The sequence below is a fragment of the Diadema antillarum genome, unplaced genomic scaffold, assembly GCF_040938485.1.
Source record: "Diadema antillarum isolate AM-2024a unplaced genomic scaffold, OU_Dant_1.0 seq00001536_RagTag, whole genome shotgun sequence".
Lineage (NCBI taxonomy): Eukaryota > Metazoa > Echinodermata > Echinoidea > Diadematoida > Diadematidae > Diadema > Diadema antillarum.
Window position 1 is genome coordinate 1,344,569 of NW_027272268.1, and position 18,028 is coordinate 1,362,596.

General features: G+C 36.5%; 1 protein-coding gene across 1 annotated transcript; it reads right to left on the minus strand.

The window, feature by feature from the left end:
• Positions 1 to 3,072: 3,072 nt before the first annotated feature.
• LOC139710491 (centrosomal protein CCDC61-like) lies at positions 3,073 to 17,550 on the minus strand. The gene is made up of 15 exons (XM_071622405.1): positions 17,397 to 17,550; positions 16,439 to 16,521; positions 14,061 to 14,221; positions 13,047 to 13,152; positions 12,175 to 12,221; positions 11,262 to 11,478; positions 10,746 to 10,828; positions 10,029 to 10,243; positions 8,765 to 8,843; positions 8,135 to 8,238; positions 6,831 to 6,939; positions 5,479 to 5,545; positions 4,433 to 4,467; positions 3,888 to 3,979; positions 3,073 to 3,395 (listed from the first exon to the last, which is right to left on the minus strand). The coding sequence occupies exons 1-15, from the start codon at positions 17,548 to 17,550 to the stop codon at positions 3,301 to 3,303; spliced, it is 1,647 nt and encodes a 548-aa protein (XP_071478506.1). The 3' UTR covers positions 3,073 to 3,300.
• Between the last annotated feature and the right edge of the window lie 478 nt (positions 17,551 to 18,028).

Below are 18,028 nucleotides of genomic sequence, written 5' to 3' on the forward strand. Positions count from 1 at the left end.
TGAAAGCATGGAATTACAATGTATTCTAAGTCAAATGGGCTGTTCACGATTATGTGAAGGTACAGGTCTAACAAAAATTCAAACTGAGAAATATGTGTACGTTTGTCTGCTAACAGTGTTCTTAGATATCTCTGAAATGGGTAAAGTCAACAACGTGTTTTTAATTTGTCTTGATCCAATTTGATTTGGTCTTTAAAATTTGATGCTGAGTTTGCCCTGACCTCACACTCTTCACAGTACAGAAATATGCTTACTTTGCATGTGAACTGCATGTGGATTTATTCAACATTACAAATTCCTGCTTTCTGATTGGTTCATTGCTCCACACTTGACATTTACACACACACAAAAAGTACCACTGTCTGCTGCCACTGGTGATTGTGCAATTTCTACGGAGTAGTATCATTGTATTGCACTCTGACGTTGCCCCTTTACCTTTACTCAAATGATGTAGGCTCATAATCAACTCATAGTTTTGCACCATCACACTCCTCTGAAGTCACACTACACATATCGTTCTTTCACAGCACACAGTCTCTTATGTAGTTATGCACCTACATCAACGATTACAACTGATCTCTTCCTGGTACAGTTATACGACTGTACATTGTATTTCATGACCATTTGGCTGTCCTGAAAAATGAACCACCATTTCTGTACTAACCCACATGTATATGCAGGAGTCAGTATGGACCACATGTGTTGACAGCTGACGTGTTTTTTATTTTACTTGTGTAATGGAACAAGATCTAGCATTCAATGAAAAATGAGATGCCCTATTTTCAATTTGGCTTCACCTTGTTGAGTAGAATGCCTCCTATTTCACCTTGTGCAAAATCTTGCACCATGGCACTTGTGACCTTTCACTATTTATATACTACGCGAGTATCTGACAGTAATTTACAGACAAGTCACTAAGTGTTGTCATAACAATGGCTTCATAGCCAATATGCAACTACATGTACACTTTGACCAGCATGTGACCAGCCGAGTTTCATTATGCATATCTCCTGCTGCCTAAATTGTTGTATGTACCGTAGGTATGTTTGTGTGTTTATGACAGTAGGATGGATTTGTATGGAATAACATGGCAAGAAATTAAAATCCACATATGAAGAATGTCTATCTCTGTATCTACATGTATCCCCCCCCTTCTATCTGAACAACAAATACAAGGAGTTGAGAGACACAAACTGTACTTTATTGTCTTATACTGTTATGTGGTAAGATTGAAATCTAACCATATCGAAAACAGTAGTGCCAGCTGTAATGTTTACTATGAAAAGACGGAGGAATTCATCTGCAAGTTTGTGGAGATTGTGTGATAAATCAGACAAAGCTCATGATGACTTAGTGCTGGTTGACAGGCAAAATTAAATGATACACTCTACAGTCATAAACTCACCATGGGTAACTATGGCTTGTGTTGTGTGTATCTGATTGAATGACAGAGTGTCTTGTTTTACAATTTGGACACAGCATTCAAGGGAACATGTAGGACTGCAATTGATTGAAGCTACATCATGTAACCCACATTTTAATGTGTTTATTATACTTTTCACACATACTCATTTGAGATATTATACTGTACAAAATTTACAGACTGATAGGCTGTATACACCTGTAAAAAACCTATTACAACATGAAACACTGTACACCAAGTATTAAAACAATCTAATTTACAGTAATGCATAATTTACAATGATGTTTCCTTCAGAGTAACAATTCAGCAGGAAGTCGCTTGGCAAAACCCTACCCTTTCCAGGTCTATTTAACAAACTCCCTGTGTGCAATGTTAGAGCCTCCCTGCTATTAATATAATACACATCAAAGGTTCATGCGTATGAAATAGAGAGCATACACCTGTTAACACTTAACCTCTGGTTAACCACTGGTATAGAGCAGGCATTAATGAACATGGGGAATTTAAAAATCAATCACTACAAGAAGCAATACACATAAATGTGTATCTCTTAGGGAATGATCTATACTCCTATTGAAATCAAAGCACAGAAATATATTCACACAAGCATATCATAGACACAGCAAAGTAAAAATTAACAATACTGCAATGAGTGAAATTGATAGAAGAATGATGTAATACAGGGAGGAGAGATGAAGACTGCTGCACAGCAGAGATTTGGAATGCATTTGCAGAAATGGAAATGAAATCAAAAAGTTGAAAAGCTTTTTTTTTTTCCTGCAGCCCTATTCACTCACTCTTTTAACCCCTTCCTCTAGATAATACAGGCAAAAGAAACAAATAAACAATAACTTTTGTTACTTGTATATTTTGTATGTGTGTTGGAATGGATTACAAGTAGCATACGTGCAAACATGTTTGTATTTTGTAAATGTATTGTTTGTGTCACTTCTCAAGAAAGAAAAAATCCATTAAGGAATATGAGGGGGACAAAAACATTGGTGAGAGTGTGTGTGCATGTGTCTGTATGTGTGGGTGGCATCATCCTAAATGATCACGAGATAAGGTTGACATAAACAATTCTTCCTCCCATTTTTCTTGGGTTTGATATGAATTTTATTCCCTGCAAAAGAATTCAGTTTTGTTGTACACTATCATCCTATACTGAAGACGACTCGGAGGAAGAAGGAATATGAAGAAAGCTGCTCACATGTAGCTACAAAAAGCATGCCCTAATCAATGATTTCCAAACATGACAACCCTAGTCCTATGTTCTCTCTTATCTTCATGAAATCTGGCACTTGTGTGTGCCTCTGAATACATGTAAGCCACTGGTTTGGCTAAAGAACAGAATGGAAGCTCAGTTGCACTTCACATATTCACGCTGTTGTTTCACTCTGTAGGCAGAGGCCTACACAGCACAGCTTGTGAAATGAATGTTCATAGACAAACTCGGCCAACCATTGGGACCCTGGAAGGCACTACACTGATCTGTTCTCCCTGAGCAACAATAACAGCAATGTTGCAATACATCAGAACTGCATTATCACTGGAGCTACTTTTCTCAAATGAACCTTGAAAATTGAATAATTTACCAATATTTCATTTCTCTATGGCTTGCATCTTCTACTGCTGAACCATATAACATCCTCAAAGTGCAGTTTTAAGCCCCTGTGATGGTAAGCACAGTCTCAGAGGATACGGTGTCCATCTTCCAGCTACATTGTATCTGTACTTATCCTTGTTCTGATGGACATTCACACGCTTTCACTGCCCCTGAGCAGAACAGGCTGCTTGCCTTTGCTGGCATGGTAAGTTAGTCACATCCCATCATGTAAAACCATCACTGGACGGGGAGTCCATTGTGGTTCATATCTTCACAGGTTGTGCTTCATGAATTCCTGCAGGGCACTGAGTCTCGCATCTATCTCTGACATCTCGGCTGTCTGACCGTAGTAATCAGCTGACTGATCTGTGGCGTGGACAAAAATTTGAAAATCCTAACAACGTTAGCCACTATCATTTTTCTATGTTCCCTATTGTAGTAAAAAGCAAGAATTAGAGTTTCAAAAACTGATATAACACTCATTCAATTTACCCTTCCATTTACCCTTCCATTGATTTCTTTATCTACCAAGAAAGCGATACATGTCATATCTGCAATCAACTCAGTGTGAGTCAAAAATATCTAACCAGACAATAATTATGACACTTCTTGAGGATTAAATCTGGAGCATTGGACTTCAAAAGGAGAATGCCTGTTCAGTGTTTTCAAGCATGAGTCTGATTCTCATCTCATTATGACAGATAACTGACAGCACAATGAAGTTTACTAACCATAAAGGAGCTGTAACTATTAGTGAATGTTTCTTTTTCTACTTTTATAATGACTTCCTTTAAGACTGAACAAGTCTTAGAAAACATTCCATCCACCCAATAGCACTCTTGAGGTTAAAGTACCAACCTTGTCCATTGTACTCTCCCAAGGGTTGTTTTTGTCTCTTTCCTGCAGACCCTCGACGGGATGGGTAGTCTGGATCAGGAGTGCTCATTAGCGTACAAAATACCTCAGTCAAGGGAAAAGTTCCTTCTATTTACTCTAAGACAAGGAATTGTCGCATGCATTTTGATTTCATAAATTTCATGAAAGCCAAGATTTGCGAAACTAAAATGCTTGCAAAACTATAATGCATGTGAAAGTTCTTTTCTTCACGAAGGCAATGAAATGTCAGTGACAATTAGTGAAAATTTCATGCCGCGAAAAAAGGCCAATGGCTCCAATTCGTGAAAATATCTTGTTTTACAGTATCTTTCTATTCAAATGCATTTACACACTGGAGGAAATACAGCTGTGTAATTATAGGTAAAAAAGCAATGTGACTTTATCCAAAAACAAAACAAAATAAAATAAAACAAAACAAAACAAGACATCTCAACCCCATTGACACAGCTTTTGTATTAAAAGCACACCTATACCCATGGAAAAGACAAAATAGTGCAAAAGGATATCTTCTTGCTCCAGCCGCAGGTTTTCTTCTGAATGGCTATAAACAAAGAAATGAATGTGTATTAGTTGTAAAGTGGAGATGCATTTGAGCTCAATCTCGGACAAGGAGTATGGTATTTAATGTTGCATTTCATCATGCATCTTTCATTCAAGTTAATTCATATATTTTCAATACTTACTCCACATAGGAATGACTTTCCTTCCTCTTCCAGATATATAAATGATTTCTCCTCCCCCCCCCCCAATAAATACAACACTGTATTAAAAAAAAAGAGAGGCTGCACTAAGTATACACTGAATCAAGACTGAATTTTCCTGTCTGCTACAAGACCATCTTTGCATGATTCAACTCATGTCATACCAGGTTTGCAAAATGTATATGAGGCACGGAGGTAGAGATGTGTGGGACAAAACACGGTGAAAGACATTACCTGGGAATCCTACAGCAGTCATATACTATGACTGTTCTCACAGCATGTTACAGCCTTGGCAAGATCTCTGAACTTGAAATAAATAGGCTCTGCATGATATGAAACCTCACCAAAATTTACTTGATGACACTGGAAATTCTCTTCATCACCAAGAAATTGCAAACAGTAAACTTTCTTACACACATTGAGGGAGTAACTTGATGGAAGTATGACATACAGTATTTTATTGTATTGCAACTAATGGCTGCCATAGCTCATGGGTTTTTCTTATCACTAATAGACAGTTTACATTTTGCATCTTATTTCATTCATTGGTTACTGCATACGCCATATATTTAGCGAGTCTAATCTTTTGTGAATCAGGACTTCGCAACAATTTTGCAAGTGGTTCAATTTGCCATTGTGGAGTACACTACTGAATGAAGAAATGTATGCATGCACTTCACACTCATGTCAGGATCAAAGTTAATATTTTTGTATATATTTTTTAAATTTGCGATTGGCACGCGACTTGCAAAATTCGCAAAAATAAAAATCTCACAAAATATTTGGTGTATACAGTATGATTTTATTGCCTGGACTGAAAGATTACAAACTTTGAGCAGTTTGTCACTCACCACATTGGGGCTTGCCCAAGTGGTTGATGATGATGTTCTTCCTGGCTTGAGTACCTCTTTTAATCTCCTGGAAAGCATTTGCAAACCAAAGGATGGATAAGACATCTTGCGAATATTGAAGCAGCCAGATATTTGTGCAATAGAAATGTGGATCATTTTCACATTTTCAAATTCAATGATGCCTGGGAATAAAAAATAAAGGAATAGAAACAAAAACAAAAACAAAACAACACACACGACAAACAAGCTGTCTTTGTTTTTGTTTTTGTTTTCGAAACAAGAATCAACTGACAGTCTATTGTTCACTTTTATCTTAGGGGGATAAGATGCATAAGAAGGCAATGGCTTAATTCTCCAAGGTATTCTTAATTGGCTAACAAAATAATATGCCAGTAGTGGTTTTTCTGTTTACATGTATTGCCTAAACCAACATTGTTGTATTGACCCTAACCAGGCCGGGCTTTTTGGCCTGTTTTGTAACCGGGGAGAGTTGATTCAACCCCCCACCACCCACCCCCGAGATCTTGGCCGTCGATCGTGCAATCGCCCATGAAAATTGGCACATACATTATGTCGAGTAATCTACCAAACTATAAAAGAAAAATTTAAATTTTCATATATCAATTAATATGCGTGAAATCATAAATTTTGCTGTAATTCAGAAAATAAAGCTAATGCCATCCTAATTTTTGGCGACATTATTCCTTGTAGCATTCCTAACAATGTACCTTAAAAAAAAATCTGGTATCAAAATGGATGTATTCTATTGCTTTATGAATCTCTTATGTATTTCTTTTTCGACTTTTTGGTTTTTTTTCCGTTTTTTTGCCACAAAGTTTATTACAGAACATATTTTAAGCATAATTATGGTAAAATTAATTGATTTCAGCCATTGGAAGTGAAAATAATAATATCTTTTTGAATAAGGTGAGAAAACTCTATATGCATAGACTTTATACACATAATCGTGTTTTTGAGCCATTTTCGGTCTGACAAGCATGTATAGAAGGTCATGCAGTGTCGTAATGGAATGTCTGATTTTCGTGAAAATGGTGTCATAAGATGTGTTAGACCTGAAAGTAAAATGTCAGCGATCACCGCGGTAAAAAAAATTCGCGCGGTAGAATGGTCGCGGAAAATGTCGAAGGGGGGTTGATTCAACCCCCCCACCCCTGGCCCTTTTAGGGGTTAAAGAGCCATGAATACAATAATACATCCTTACAAATGTATTTCATAAAGAGAAAAAGAGAGAAAGGGATAGACAAACAGACAGGGAGGGAGACGGAGAGGGGGAGAAAGAGACTAAAACAGGAAAAGAAAACTTGTGTGAAAAGAAATTGAAGCAGCATTACCTCCTCCTACCCTCTGAAGCATCTGATAATACATCAACATCACTGACTCCTCCACCAGACGATCTTCTGCTACCATGACTACCAGCTGAGGAGCTTCTGGATCGAAAACCTGGAGACCAAGAAGATTGCTGGTCAGTTAATCAAATACATACCTAGGGGTGTTTCATAAAGCTGTTCTTAAAGTTACGAACGACTTAAGAACGACTGATGTCAGTTCTGATGTGCTATACTTATCAGAATTTCAATAATTCAGCACAAGACCTGATCACCAGTCCTTCTTAAAGTCGTTCGTAACTTAAGAAACAGCTTTATGAAACATCCCCCTGGTATATATGCCAAATATACACTTGCCTTTGAGTATCTGAATTCACATGTGTGACTTTCTTTGTCATAATAACATATGTTCATGTGCGTTTGAATACATAGAATATTTTATAGACACCTATACAGATGAATCTATGCCTGAAGATGAGTGAAATAATCTATGTAATACAAAGGTCTGCATAAGAAAATAAAAGTAAACAAATCACAGTAAATGTATGGATTCAAGCACAGTGGGAATATATAGCTATAGCAGTTTGTACACAGTAAGCTCTAATGAACTTTGAATCAGTGGTGCACATGTAAACAGCATGAGCTCATGATAGGGACCTAAACTATAGCACTGGTGCTAGTATACTGTAAAATGAGGAATGTTCGCATGCATTTTAATTTCGTGAATTGTGCGAGCGCCAAGGTTCGCAAAATCAAAATGCACTCAAAAGTTCTTGCCCACTTAATATGCACTGGATGCCAGTGGCAATTAGCAAAAATTTCATACTGCGAGAAAGGCCGTCGGCCCCAATTCGCAAAATTTTCAAGCTGCGAATTTATTGTGTTTTACAGTATACTGGTCCTTCAAAAACCTGAAACTTAACCATTTGAAAACCAATTTTCATCAAATAAACGTTGAATCCTTCTTTAAATTACATGCTCTTTCATATTTCATAAGAGGCTTTTCATTATCTCACTAAAGAATGTGCAAAACACGAATTCCTACCTCAACCAGTACTGTACAGTCCCTTTAAATGGAAAATATGTTGTTGTTTTTTTCAACAAACTCTTTTCTATCTTATGAGAGCATCTCTCTGTTCTTTCTCATTTTTGTTGTGAAGGAAAATATGTCTCACTAATATAAGCATGGATATTTAGGTCTTCTGTAAGAGGTATTTTTTGCCATGACTGACAAAGTGACATACAAGCTTGTACATTCCACCATTTTGAGAACTGGAGAGGGCAGAAAGGACTTTCAAGAAATTACCCACCTCTGTAACCATCAGAAAGCCGCTTCCTTGGGCGTCCTCTCTCTTGTGAGTTGACCAATCTCGACTTGCCACCTGACCGGACTGCACTGCGCTGCAATCTCGCACTGCTTAATAAAAATACCCATGGTGGAATAAATGTCCGACAATAACTGGTCATCTGATTGTCTAAACTCCAGAATGGGTGCTACGCAACAGATTATGTGAATGAGAGAATGAAACTTAGAACAATTAATTTACCCAAAGTTCTGACATGCCAGGAGAGCCGGCATTCTACAATATCACACCTGCAGATACTGAGTTTGTGCATGCCCTACAAGGGCAGACTGAGAAAGGATCATTTCTTTATGTCTTCACAGAATTTGGCACCATTCTTTAATAGAGTGAATGATCTCTCACACTGGATGTTGATTACAACTTTCTGTTGTTTCCATTCAGTATTTCTCATTTTGTTTTTGTTTTTGTTTTTTATTGTCCTACCATCTTGCAGTGTTATGCATACATGCAAATGAAATGCATTTGAAATTACATAAAAATCTAGTCATTAAGCATTTTAGAATGTGAATCGAAAAATAAACATGTGTCATGCACTCTACACAGTACTTCAAAGATAGGAACAAAGAGAAATCTTGCCTTTTTTGCTTTGCTTCATCTTCTCTTCTTTTCTTTTCTAAAATGTAGGCAGTAGGATCAAATCTTGGCACTCGTGCTCCTGAGGAAGATAAAAAATGGAAATGTTGTACTAGAGTATTCAGTTCTGGAGAGAACAATTTAACATAAAAAGTAATACTCTAGGTAGTAGATGAATAGGCAGCAGACAACTTAAAGGTATTTTTTGCCATTGGGAGCAATGATTTAAAAATGTTCAAGTTATCACATTTGATGCATATGTGTAGGTCAGCTACATCACAAAACATCCCACGATATATCAATTTTGCAATAAAGCCTGAAATATAAGGAGATATCACTATTTTTCTCGATAAACCATAACTGTAGATGGTTTAGTCTAGAAACAATTCTATTATAGCTATTGTTCACATTTTGCATATTTAACAATACTTAATGCTGACTATACTGATTGGCTGTTTCTATCCGCAACTCACATTTTAGAACTATTTTGTATTTTGAAGCACTAAAGCTGCAAATGGTAAATAATGCCTTTAAGTAACCTTGTGTTCTGCATCAATTTTGATACACATTGCAGCCAAGCAGCAGCCAAAGATAACCTGGGAATTTCCTCAATGTTTCCCTGAGGTCTGACTGATGTCGCAGCAACAAATTGGCAAACAATTGTAAAACAAACTTCCTGTAGTTCTAGCAAATTATGGCTACTTCTTGTGCCTGTTTATTTTGTTCTCTTTCAGTAGTTGATTTATTTTGCCTACTTTAGTCATCAAAGAGTCATGTAAGCTTCAGGGGAGAATTCGGAATGCTGTCCATAACTACAAATTTTGTTAGAGAAACATGCATAACATGTTGATACACTGCTGAACTAGGCAATTAGAACATGAAATGTGTGAGCTTTACACAATGCCTTCATCTGTACTACATTCAATGGCTAGTTTGGAAAAACAGCATACAGAAACTTGTTTCTTCAAGAAAATTTGGACGAGAAAGAAAGGAATCCAAGATGATACAGTATTAGAACTTGGCAAGCATTTGCGAAGAATCTCTCTCTAATTTTTTTATGTCACCTACTGCATTTTTCTTTTTTGGTCAAAAGATGCAGTTTCTAAGTGGGTCTGCCATATTCCTTCATCTCTTCCAAGGCAAACTAAGTCAGTTCCAAGAATCTAACCCTGAAAGCTGGGTCACACAAATGAATTCATGTATTTTGAATGAACAAAATCACTGGTGTTGTCAGAGAACAAATACCATAAAAGCATTGGTGGCTCACCTGCTGGGGACACGCTGCGGCTCCTGCTACCAACTGAGGACACGCTTGACCTGCGACCTCTTGACAGTGACCTCTCTCTGCTGCTAGTGTCCACCCTCGAGCTTGGACGTGACCGTGCAATGTTGGCAGAGGGTGGTCTGCCTGTGCCTCTCCGGGATGGCCGCTGAGATACAGGTGTGGGTGCCAGAGGGGAACGGCTCGGCCGCCTTGAAGAACTATGTGGTACGTAAAGTACAATGAGAAAACAAGGGGTTCTTATATGAAAGTCAAAGGGATGATATTTTGTGATATAGCAGTATATTCCATGGAATATTATTTCTTAACACTTTTTATGCTGAAAAAAAAACAAAAAAAAAAAACGTTATATACCATTAGCAGCTACAGGACAAATCATAAGGCATTTATCTTGTAGAATGTTTACACTCTATAAGATGGCATACCATTTGATGTGAGTTGTGATGTCACACCGCTAAGGGCAAAAATATGTTAGGAGTTGACATGGCAGTGCTACCTTCATAGCTTTGCATGTAATATCTACAGTACAGTGCTCTGGAGTTGGCAGACACTTTAGGGATATATGGGTTACAAATATTGGTTTATTCATGTGCAAACATTTGTGGTTTTTGTGTGCTTATATGGCACTGACTTGTGCAGTTCTACTTCTACCACCATATACAATATTTGATGATTCACATACTATCTAAGGTCAATACTTACTTTCGTTTCAACATGTTCAGCTCATTTGTCAGGCTTTTCACTCGTACTTTGAGGTTCCTCTCACTTGCACGTAATTCTTCCACCTGCAACACACAGATGAGTCAACACAATACAAATGACTCAGAATGCTTTCTTTTAATGTTCTGTCCAGCATTTTAAGTTGTATTCTTCATCCTCAGAATTTCAAAATATCTCCAAGTATCTCCACAGAAAGGTATTTTTATCTTGTCATCACAACTAACACAAGGCAAAGTGCATGCTTGAAAAATACTTGACGAGGTTAGTCTCAAAATGGGAAAGTTCAACTTTCCTTTGTTTTTTTAAGACGTGCCATTGTAGGATCTTCAAAGCAAGTTGATTTCTGTAATGAGTTCAATTCATAATTTTTTTTTCCTGTCAATGGCTAGTCTTCATCAGCTGCAACACACAGAATTAACCGCATGGGTACTACTATATGAGAGCATCAAATGCAGATATAATATCTAGGCCTGACCTTGATGGCAATGATAAACATACCTCCTCCAGCAATTCTCGGTAGTTCTGACTGCGTTTACTGGATGATCGTTGGTATTTCCGCCTTTCGTTGGCAAGTTCCTCCTCCAGGTTTAGTACGGCTGTCTTGAGGATGCGCACCTCCTTGGCTGCACTACCGGTGGAGGTGTTTTTCACTTCTCTCCTGTACCTCAAGAAGGCATCTTCCAGTGTCTGCTTTTCTTGTAACAATGCCTCATAGCTGGGTGAGTTAAGAGGTGGGGAAAGTAGGGGAATGCCGAAGTGACTCTAATCATAATCACTCTGCATAAGCATTTGCCATGATCTCATCGTTTGACAATACCTCAGCAGAAAAACCCACAGGGCGGTGGGCAGGACATAGAAATTTGAGATTTATCTCGCATACAGGAGTGTACATCCTTATATATCAAGCAGGTTGAACAAGTAGTATTCATGGCTTTTCTATTTTTCATTGAGATAGATGAGTATGATGTCAATGTGGTACAAATGCCTTGTGGGCACTGAGCAATACAAAGGTGTATATAGACACAAAATAATTAGGGATGACTGATAGAATGGGCTTTTTTGTGTGATTTGGAGCAATTACCATATGTGTCATTGCTGCTTGTGTCAAAAGTCATATCTGACTGCACACTACAATCATAACTTTTCGACAATACTTTTTATATGACAGTTTTCAAGGATTGAAAGTGAAACAGACACATACAAATGTGTACACTACCATCGCAACACAATTTCCTTTGAAATGACAAATTCTTATTGGGGTCACATGAATCTATGCAGCAACAGAATTTTCTATAATTCTAGATGTTCATTGCACATTAATGACACTGTACGAGCAACATGCTGTATTTACTATCCACTAGTCAAGGTGAATTATACAACATGTTACACTCTGTGATCTACTATGACTTACTCTTTTGTAAGCTTCACAAGTTCTGTGGACTTGAAGTCTGAGTTGAGCTGCAAAAGATGAATTGGAAAATGGAAAGAAGAATGCTTTGTTGCACCCACAACTTCTGAATAAATAAAGACGAAATAAGAATATTGTTGTTATGACAGAAAAAAGTTCTTTTTTTCACAATATCTTTTCAAATTGAACTGCAATTTTATCTTTAAAAAATGTGAAAACTAATTTACAAGATGGATATATATATCAATATTATATAATCAAAGTTTGTCATTATTTATACTAACTTTTTTTTTTTCAACGAAAGTGTTATTTGTCTTCACTTCATCGCTTCTACTGACATTTAAGGATACCTCCAGATGATTATCAGACTTATACATTTGAACAACTGGAAGTTAATCATACTGAGTACAGAGTTTCAGAATTTATAGTGATTTGGATGAGGAATAAGATTGTATTCAAAATTTTATAACAAATTGCAATGAACAATAATGATGACATGGCAGCCTCACCATAAGAATGCATGAGTTGGGGCTCAAGGAAGCAGAACAAAAGAAGAAGGATTTCCGAAATATGTCATCAACACTGTTCAGTGCAATTTGTTTAAAGGAGACCTCCGGTTGATTTTAAGATTTTTACATTTGAACAACCATAAATTAGTTATACTAAGGACAGAGTTTCTGAATTTATGATAATTGGGATAAAGAATAAGAGCATTTCTTAAATTTATAACAAATTGCAACGAACAATGCATCAATGTACTACACGATGTGAAATTATGAAAATCGTCTGGAATGCCCATTTAATGTTCTCATTTGGCTAGTTTACACTTTGAACTGACAACTACTGATGAGCACGTGTTAAAACCATCAATTTACCTGAGACTTCAGCAGCTTGATCTCATTTCTGAGCTCTCTGACGGTGTCCTGGAGGGCCACAGGATCTGGCTTGCCTTGGTAGGGCAGTGGGAGAGGGTAGTGTATCCTAGGAACAAGTACAAAAAAGAGAGGTACTGTATATGCTGTTATTTTCGCGAGGGTTTAATTTTCACAAATTTTGCAAATCACTGTTGGACTGCGAATTTAACAACACGCGAAAAACTAGCCCATACGCTGGTGGGATAGTGCACTTATAAAAGCTTCGCATCAATTTGCGAAAACAACATCTCGCGAAAATGTCCATGACCTCCTCATTCACAAAAATATCTGTACACAAAAATAACAGCTTATACAGTATGTGGTTTAAGGAATTACAATCTCATGACAAGAGCCTTTGATTTTCCAATATAATCATTGTCATAATTTTTGTTCTGTTTCAGCCAGTGCAATAGTTGCAAAGACAAGTCCCTGGCATTGTCTCACATTGACATACTGTACATTTAGTACCTATAGTATGTGCATTAATCAACCATCTTGTAAGGTCTACATGACAAGTTTTTCATTTTCCTTCAGTACTTACATAATCATTTGATAGGTACATTTAGTATGCTGGCAGTTTATGCAGGCATGATATTAAGAGACAAATTTCATCAATAATTTTCTTTGAGTTTAGATTTTTCTTGGAATACAAAAATTACATGATGTATTCTATAATTATATATTATGGAAGGTCAAAAAGATTGTATAAAATGAGACATAAGCACCTGAATTTTGCTCAATGGTGAAATGACACTGTGTCTTTTGTGCAATTTTAGTTACTAGAATTGTTTACTTTAGACAGACATATTGCTGTGACCTGAACCAATCAACCCAAAAGCTAATGATGCATCATATTAAAATATATCTTAGAATTTCAAAGGAACAATGCCACTATATCAGATTATCTTCACCTTAAAATGTCTTATTCTTATTAACATACATATGACAAGCTTTCAAGAGGAAGCAAGAGTGTACCTATCAAACTCAACAGTGTATGTGACGATGAGATAGCGTTTGGTATTCAGAGCAGACTTCTGTGCTCCAGGAATGGTGCGAGTGCCAAGCCCAGCCTTGCGGTTTCGAAGTGACTCGAGGTCAGCATAGGTCAGGAGGTCGAGTGTGACTGATTCCGCACTCTGCATTAGGATGAAAGAAAACAAAATGAAAGTTGAATATGATCTACAGACATGACAGGATTATTACTTTGTAATGTGCAGTAGAGTATATTATTATAGTTGCTGCGCAATATAAATGTCCTTTATTATCATTACTATCATTATGACATGCCATTTGGATTATGACATAATTTGCAATTAGACAGGCTGTTGGATCATGAAGACTGATTTAAATAACATAGATACTAGTTGAATGAAACAGTTAGTGTAGTTACAATTTTATTCGGACTTGTTGAACATGAACATAAGTTGATGGAGCACTGTCTCAGCAATATTCCCATGGCACATTCCTCTCCTTGTTTAATCTGGAAAAGACATCAATCTCCAAGGGACTTCATATTTTTCAACAAATTTCAATGAAATATGCAAAGAGCTGAAGGAGAATTTTAAATGCAGCCATCCCTTCTACGATTTGACAATCATAACAAAAAACCTTTAATAATATAACGGACATTTCATAGGAGCATTAAAAATGTAATCATCCGTCAGCACCATGTGTAGTCTAACCAATTTAGCAAGATAAAACTACTATCACTTCAGATGCCACAACATTGATAAAAACAGAAAACATTTCTTGAGAAAAAATCATTCAAAGTAACCAGGGAGGAAAAGATCCTGTGCAGATTTCATTTTTGTCCTTCCCTTTATAGAGCTTCTAAAGAACAATAAACAAACAAGCAAACAAGCAAAACAAAAATATAAAACAAATAACAAGAGTCAACAATTGAAGTTCAAAGTTAACAAAAGAAGAAGCAGTAAATTGATTTAACCCTAAAAAGACTGGGCTATTTTGGTAGCTCGAAAGACTGGGGGGGGGGGGGGGGGGGCCTAAAGGGCCCCCCCTTAAGATCTCGGCCGTGGATCGCGCGATCGCCGCGGAAATTTGCACAATGATAGTGTGCGATGTAATCTACAAGATCGTTTATTTAAATTTTCCAAAATAGTCTTCTTTTATTTTATTTTGATTAATTATACTAATTTATGCAAGAAATCAGACTTTTTTATCTAAATCAGTAAATAAAGCTCCAAAAGTGCTCATTTTTGGTCTAGATATTCTTTGTAGCATTCTTAGCAAATGTACTTGAAAAAAAATTCGGTATCAAAATTGACTTCTTATTTATTTTATTGTTTTATGAATTTCTTATGTATTTCTTTAGTTTTTTCGACCTTTTGTTTTTGTTTTTTTTCAGCAAAATTTGTGGCAGACCCTTTTTGAAGCATAATACTACTAAAACAAATTGATTTTAGCCATTGAGAGTAAAAATAAGCATATTTATATGAACCATGTGATAAAACTCAATTTGTATCGACTTTGTACACAAAATCACATTTTTGAGCCATTTTCGGTCTCACATGCATGTACAAAAAGTTATGTAACTTCAGAACCGTACCCCCGGGCGTCACAAATTTGGTGTCAAAATGTGCGGGAAACTCAAAAGAAAAAAGTCATAGAGCATCGCGGCGAGAGCATTGCGTGTTGCAGAGTAATCGCGCGAAATGTCGAGGGGGGGGGGGCCTTTTAGGCCCCCCCAGTCTTTTTAGGGTTAAGCAAGGGTAGTGCCAGCACATTTCTATTTCATACAAGTTTGTAGAACATATACAGGAGAATACTTAGTAGCATTTGTATAAAAATTTCCAGGTAGAATGAAAAATGCATACCAGGCATTCCATCAGTAGCAGTGGTCAAGAAAATTACTTTTCTTTAGTTGCTGCAAAAAATTGAAATTTGTACTTTATCTTCGTTTTAAGTTGTATCAAAGGATTATTACTAAGACTTCAAAATTAATTTGAAGTAAAAAATGGCTCACTTGTCTTCAGTGAATGTTCACAGATGAAAGAGATATTAAGTGGTATTTGATCACTATTATTATTATCATTATTATTATGTTGTTGTTATTATTATCATTATTGTTATCATCAAAAATAAGAATGACAAATAACACTAACATATCCATTAAGACGGATGTTTCTAAGTCCATTATTGATATGGAATGCACCTGTAAAGTAGGCAACTGCATCAAAAGCAAGAAATAAATACTGAAATAATGACGTATTTCAGTATTGAGTAACCTTGTTATTTTGCTTATTCAATCATATTCAAGATGATAGGTGCAAATGAGTATCACAAAAAAAGTATGCTGAATAAAAAAACAACAATGAAACAATGAAGATATTTACCTGTATCAGAGCCGACTCCAGCATGCTCACAAAAATGGAAAATTGCTTGTAGTTGCCTGTTTTATGAGTAAGGTCTTCAATATCTGCAAAAAAATGTCGTAACAGAATGGTGGACTTAACATGATGGAAGTCACTGTACACCATGTTACTACACTTGGTTTATTTAATTATAGTAAGTTTAAGTATATTTGTACATATAACTAGCATGTATGAATATATTTCACACAACTTTATTGTTGTTGTTATTTTGATTTGTAAGGTGCTTGTCATTCAATTGTGAATAATAATTAGTCTTTCTCCAAGTGTTTTGAATCTACATTTATTTAAAAAAAAAGAAAAAAGAGAAAGACAGTAGTCTCTGATGACAACAGGATGTGAAAGTATGTTCTATGTTCTCATGTAATAGCATTGCCATGGACACATAAACAAACACACACATGAAAGGAAAGCTGCTTCAACTTAGACCACATATAAAATATTCAAATATAATATCACACATGGATAATATCCCTTTACAATGACAGGTAAAGTGATAAAGAATAAATGCCAACATTCAAAAGTTTGAGCACAAATACCCTAATCAAAATTTCAAATTATACCAAAGCAATGTCCTTCAAGTATCTTTATCTAGCATCTCATACCTTCATCAGTGCTTGTGACATCACACATGGAAGGTTACTCATTCATTTCAATTGTATTAAATAAAATGTTTTATATTCACAGTTTTTATTCTAATAGCTTATATGTTTACACCATTTGACCTCTAGTATAGGCCCTACATGCTAAAAGCAAAGTAATTCAGTGCACTTATACATAAGAAAATCAAGATTGTAAAAAAAAAGAAAAAAGAACAAGCATGAGAGAGGAGATATTTTTTCTTCACAGATTAAGTGTCATGGTTCGTTAAAAAGGGGGTTTAAGACTACAGTTCCTGAAATGAGATTACAGACTGACTTACAAGCTGGCTCAAAGGAGCCTCTCCATTGGTCTGCTGTGAGCCGGTCCTCAACCTCTACTGTCAGGAGATTATCATCTGTCACCCACATGCTCACAATGTAGTCCACACCACGGAATGTGAAGCGCGAGCTCACCACACCACCCTGATCCTGCATGGTTCTAGTTGTGATGGATAACTTGCTGTGATAAATTTGTGTTGCAGTGTCACTCACAGATGTAGGGCCTACTGCTTTCTATAATGGATGATTTGCAATAGAGGACATACAATTTTTTACAAGTAATTCTGTCACATCTGATTTCACCATGTCATGCACTTTTGTCTTGTTAGTAGATCAAGACCTGTAGGGTATGTACAATCTGGCTTACTTGTGAGAACCAGTTACATTGCATGTTGTATCAGCTGTATGAGTTGCAATAACCAATTTGGCCTCACCTTCACCATACCAGTGCAGCGCCAGTTACTTGTTACTTGTTGCAGTAATCCCATTCGCAGCTTCAAGGAAGCTACACTGGGATGAAAATCATGTCATGTGCCAATGGATGGAGGTGCCAAAGTGACAAGGTTGTCCATGTCTCTCTTAAAAAGTGAGTGTCTGTGCAAGTAAAAACATTGGTCCCTTTCTACAGCATGTG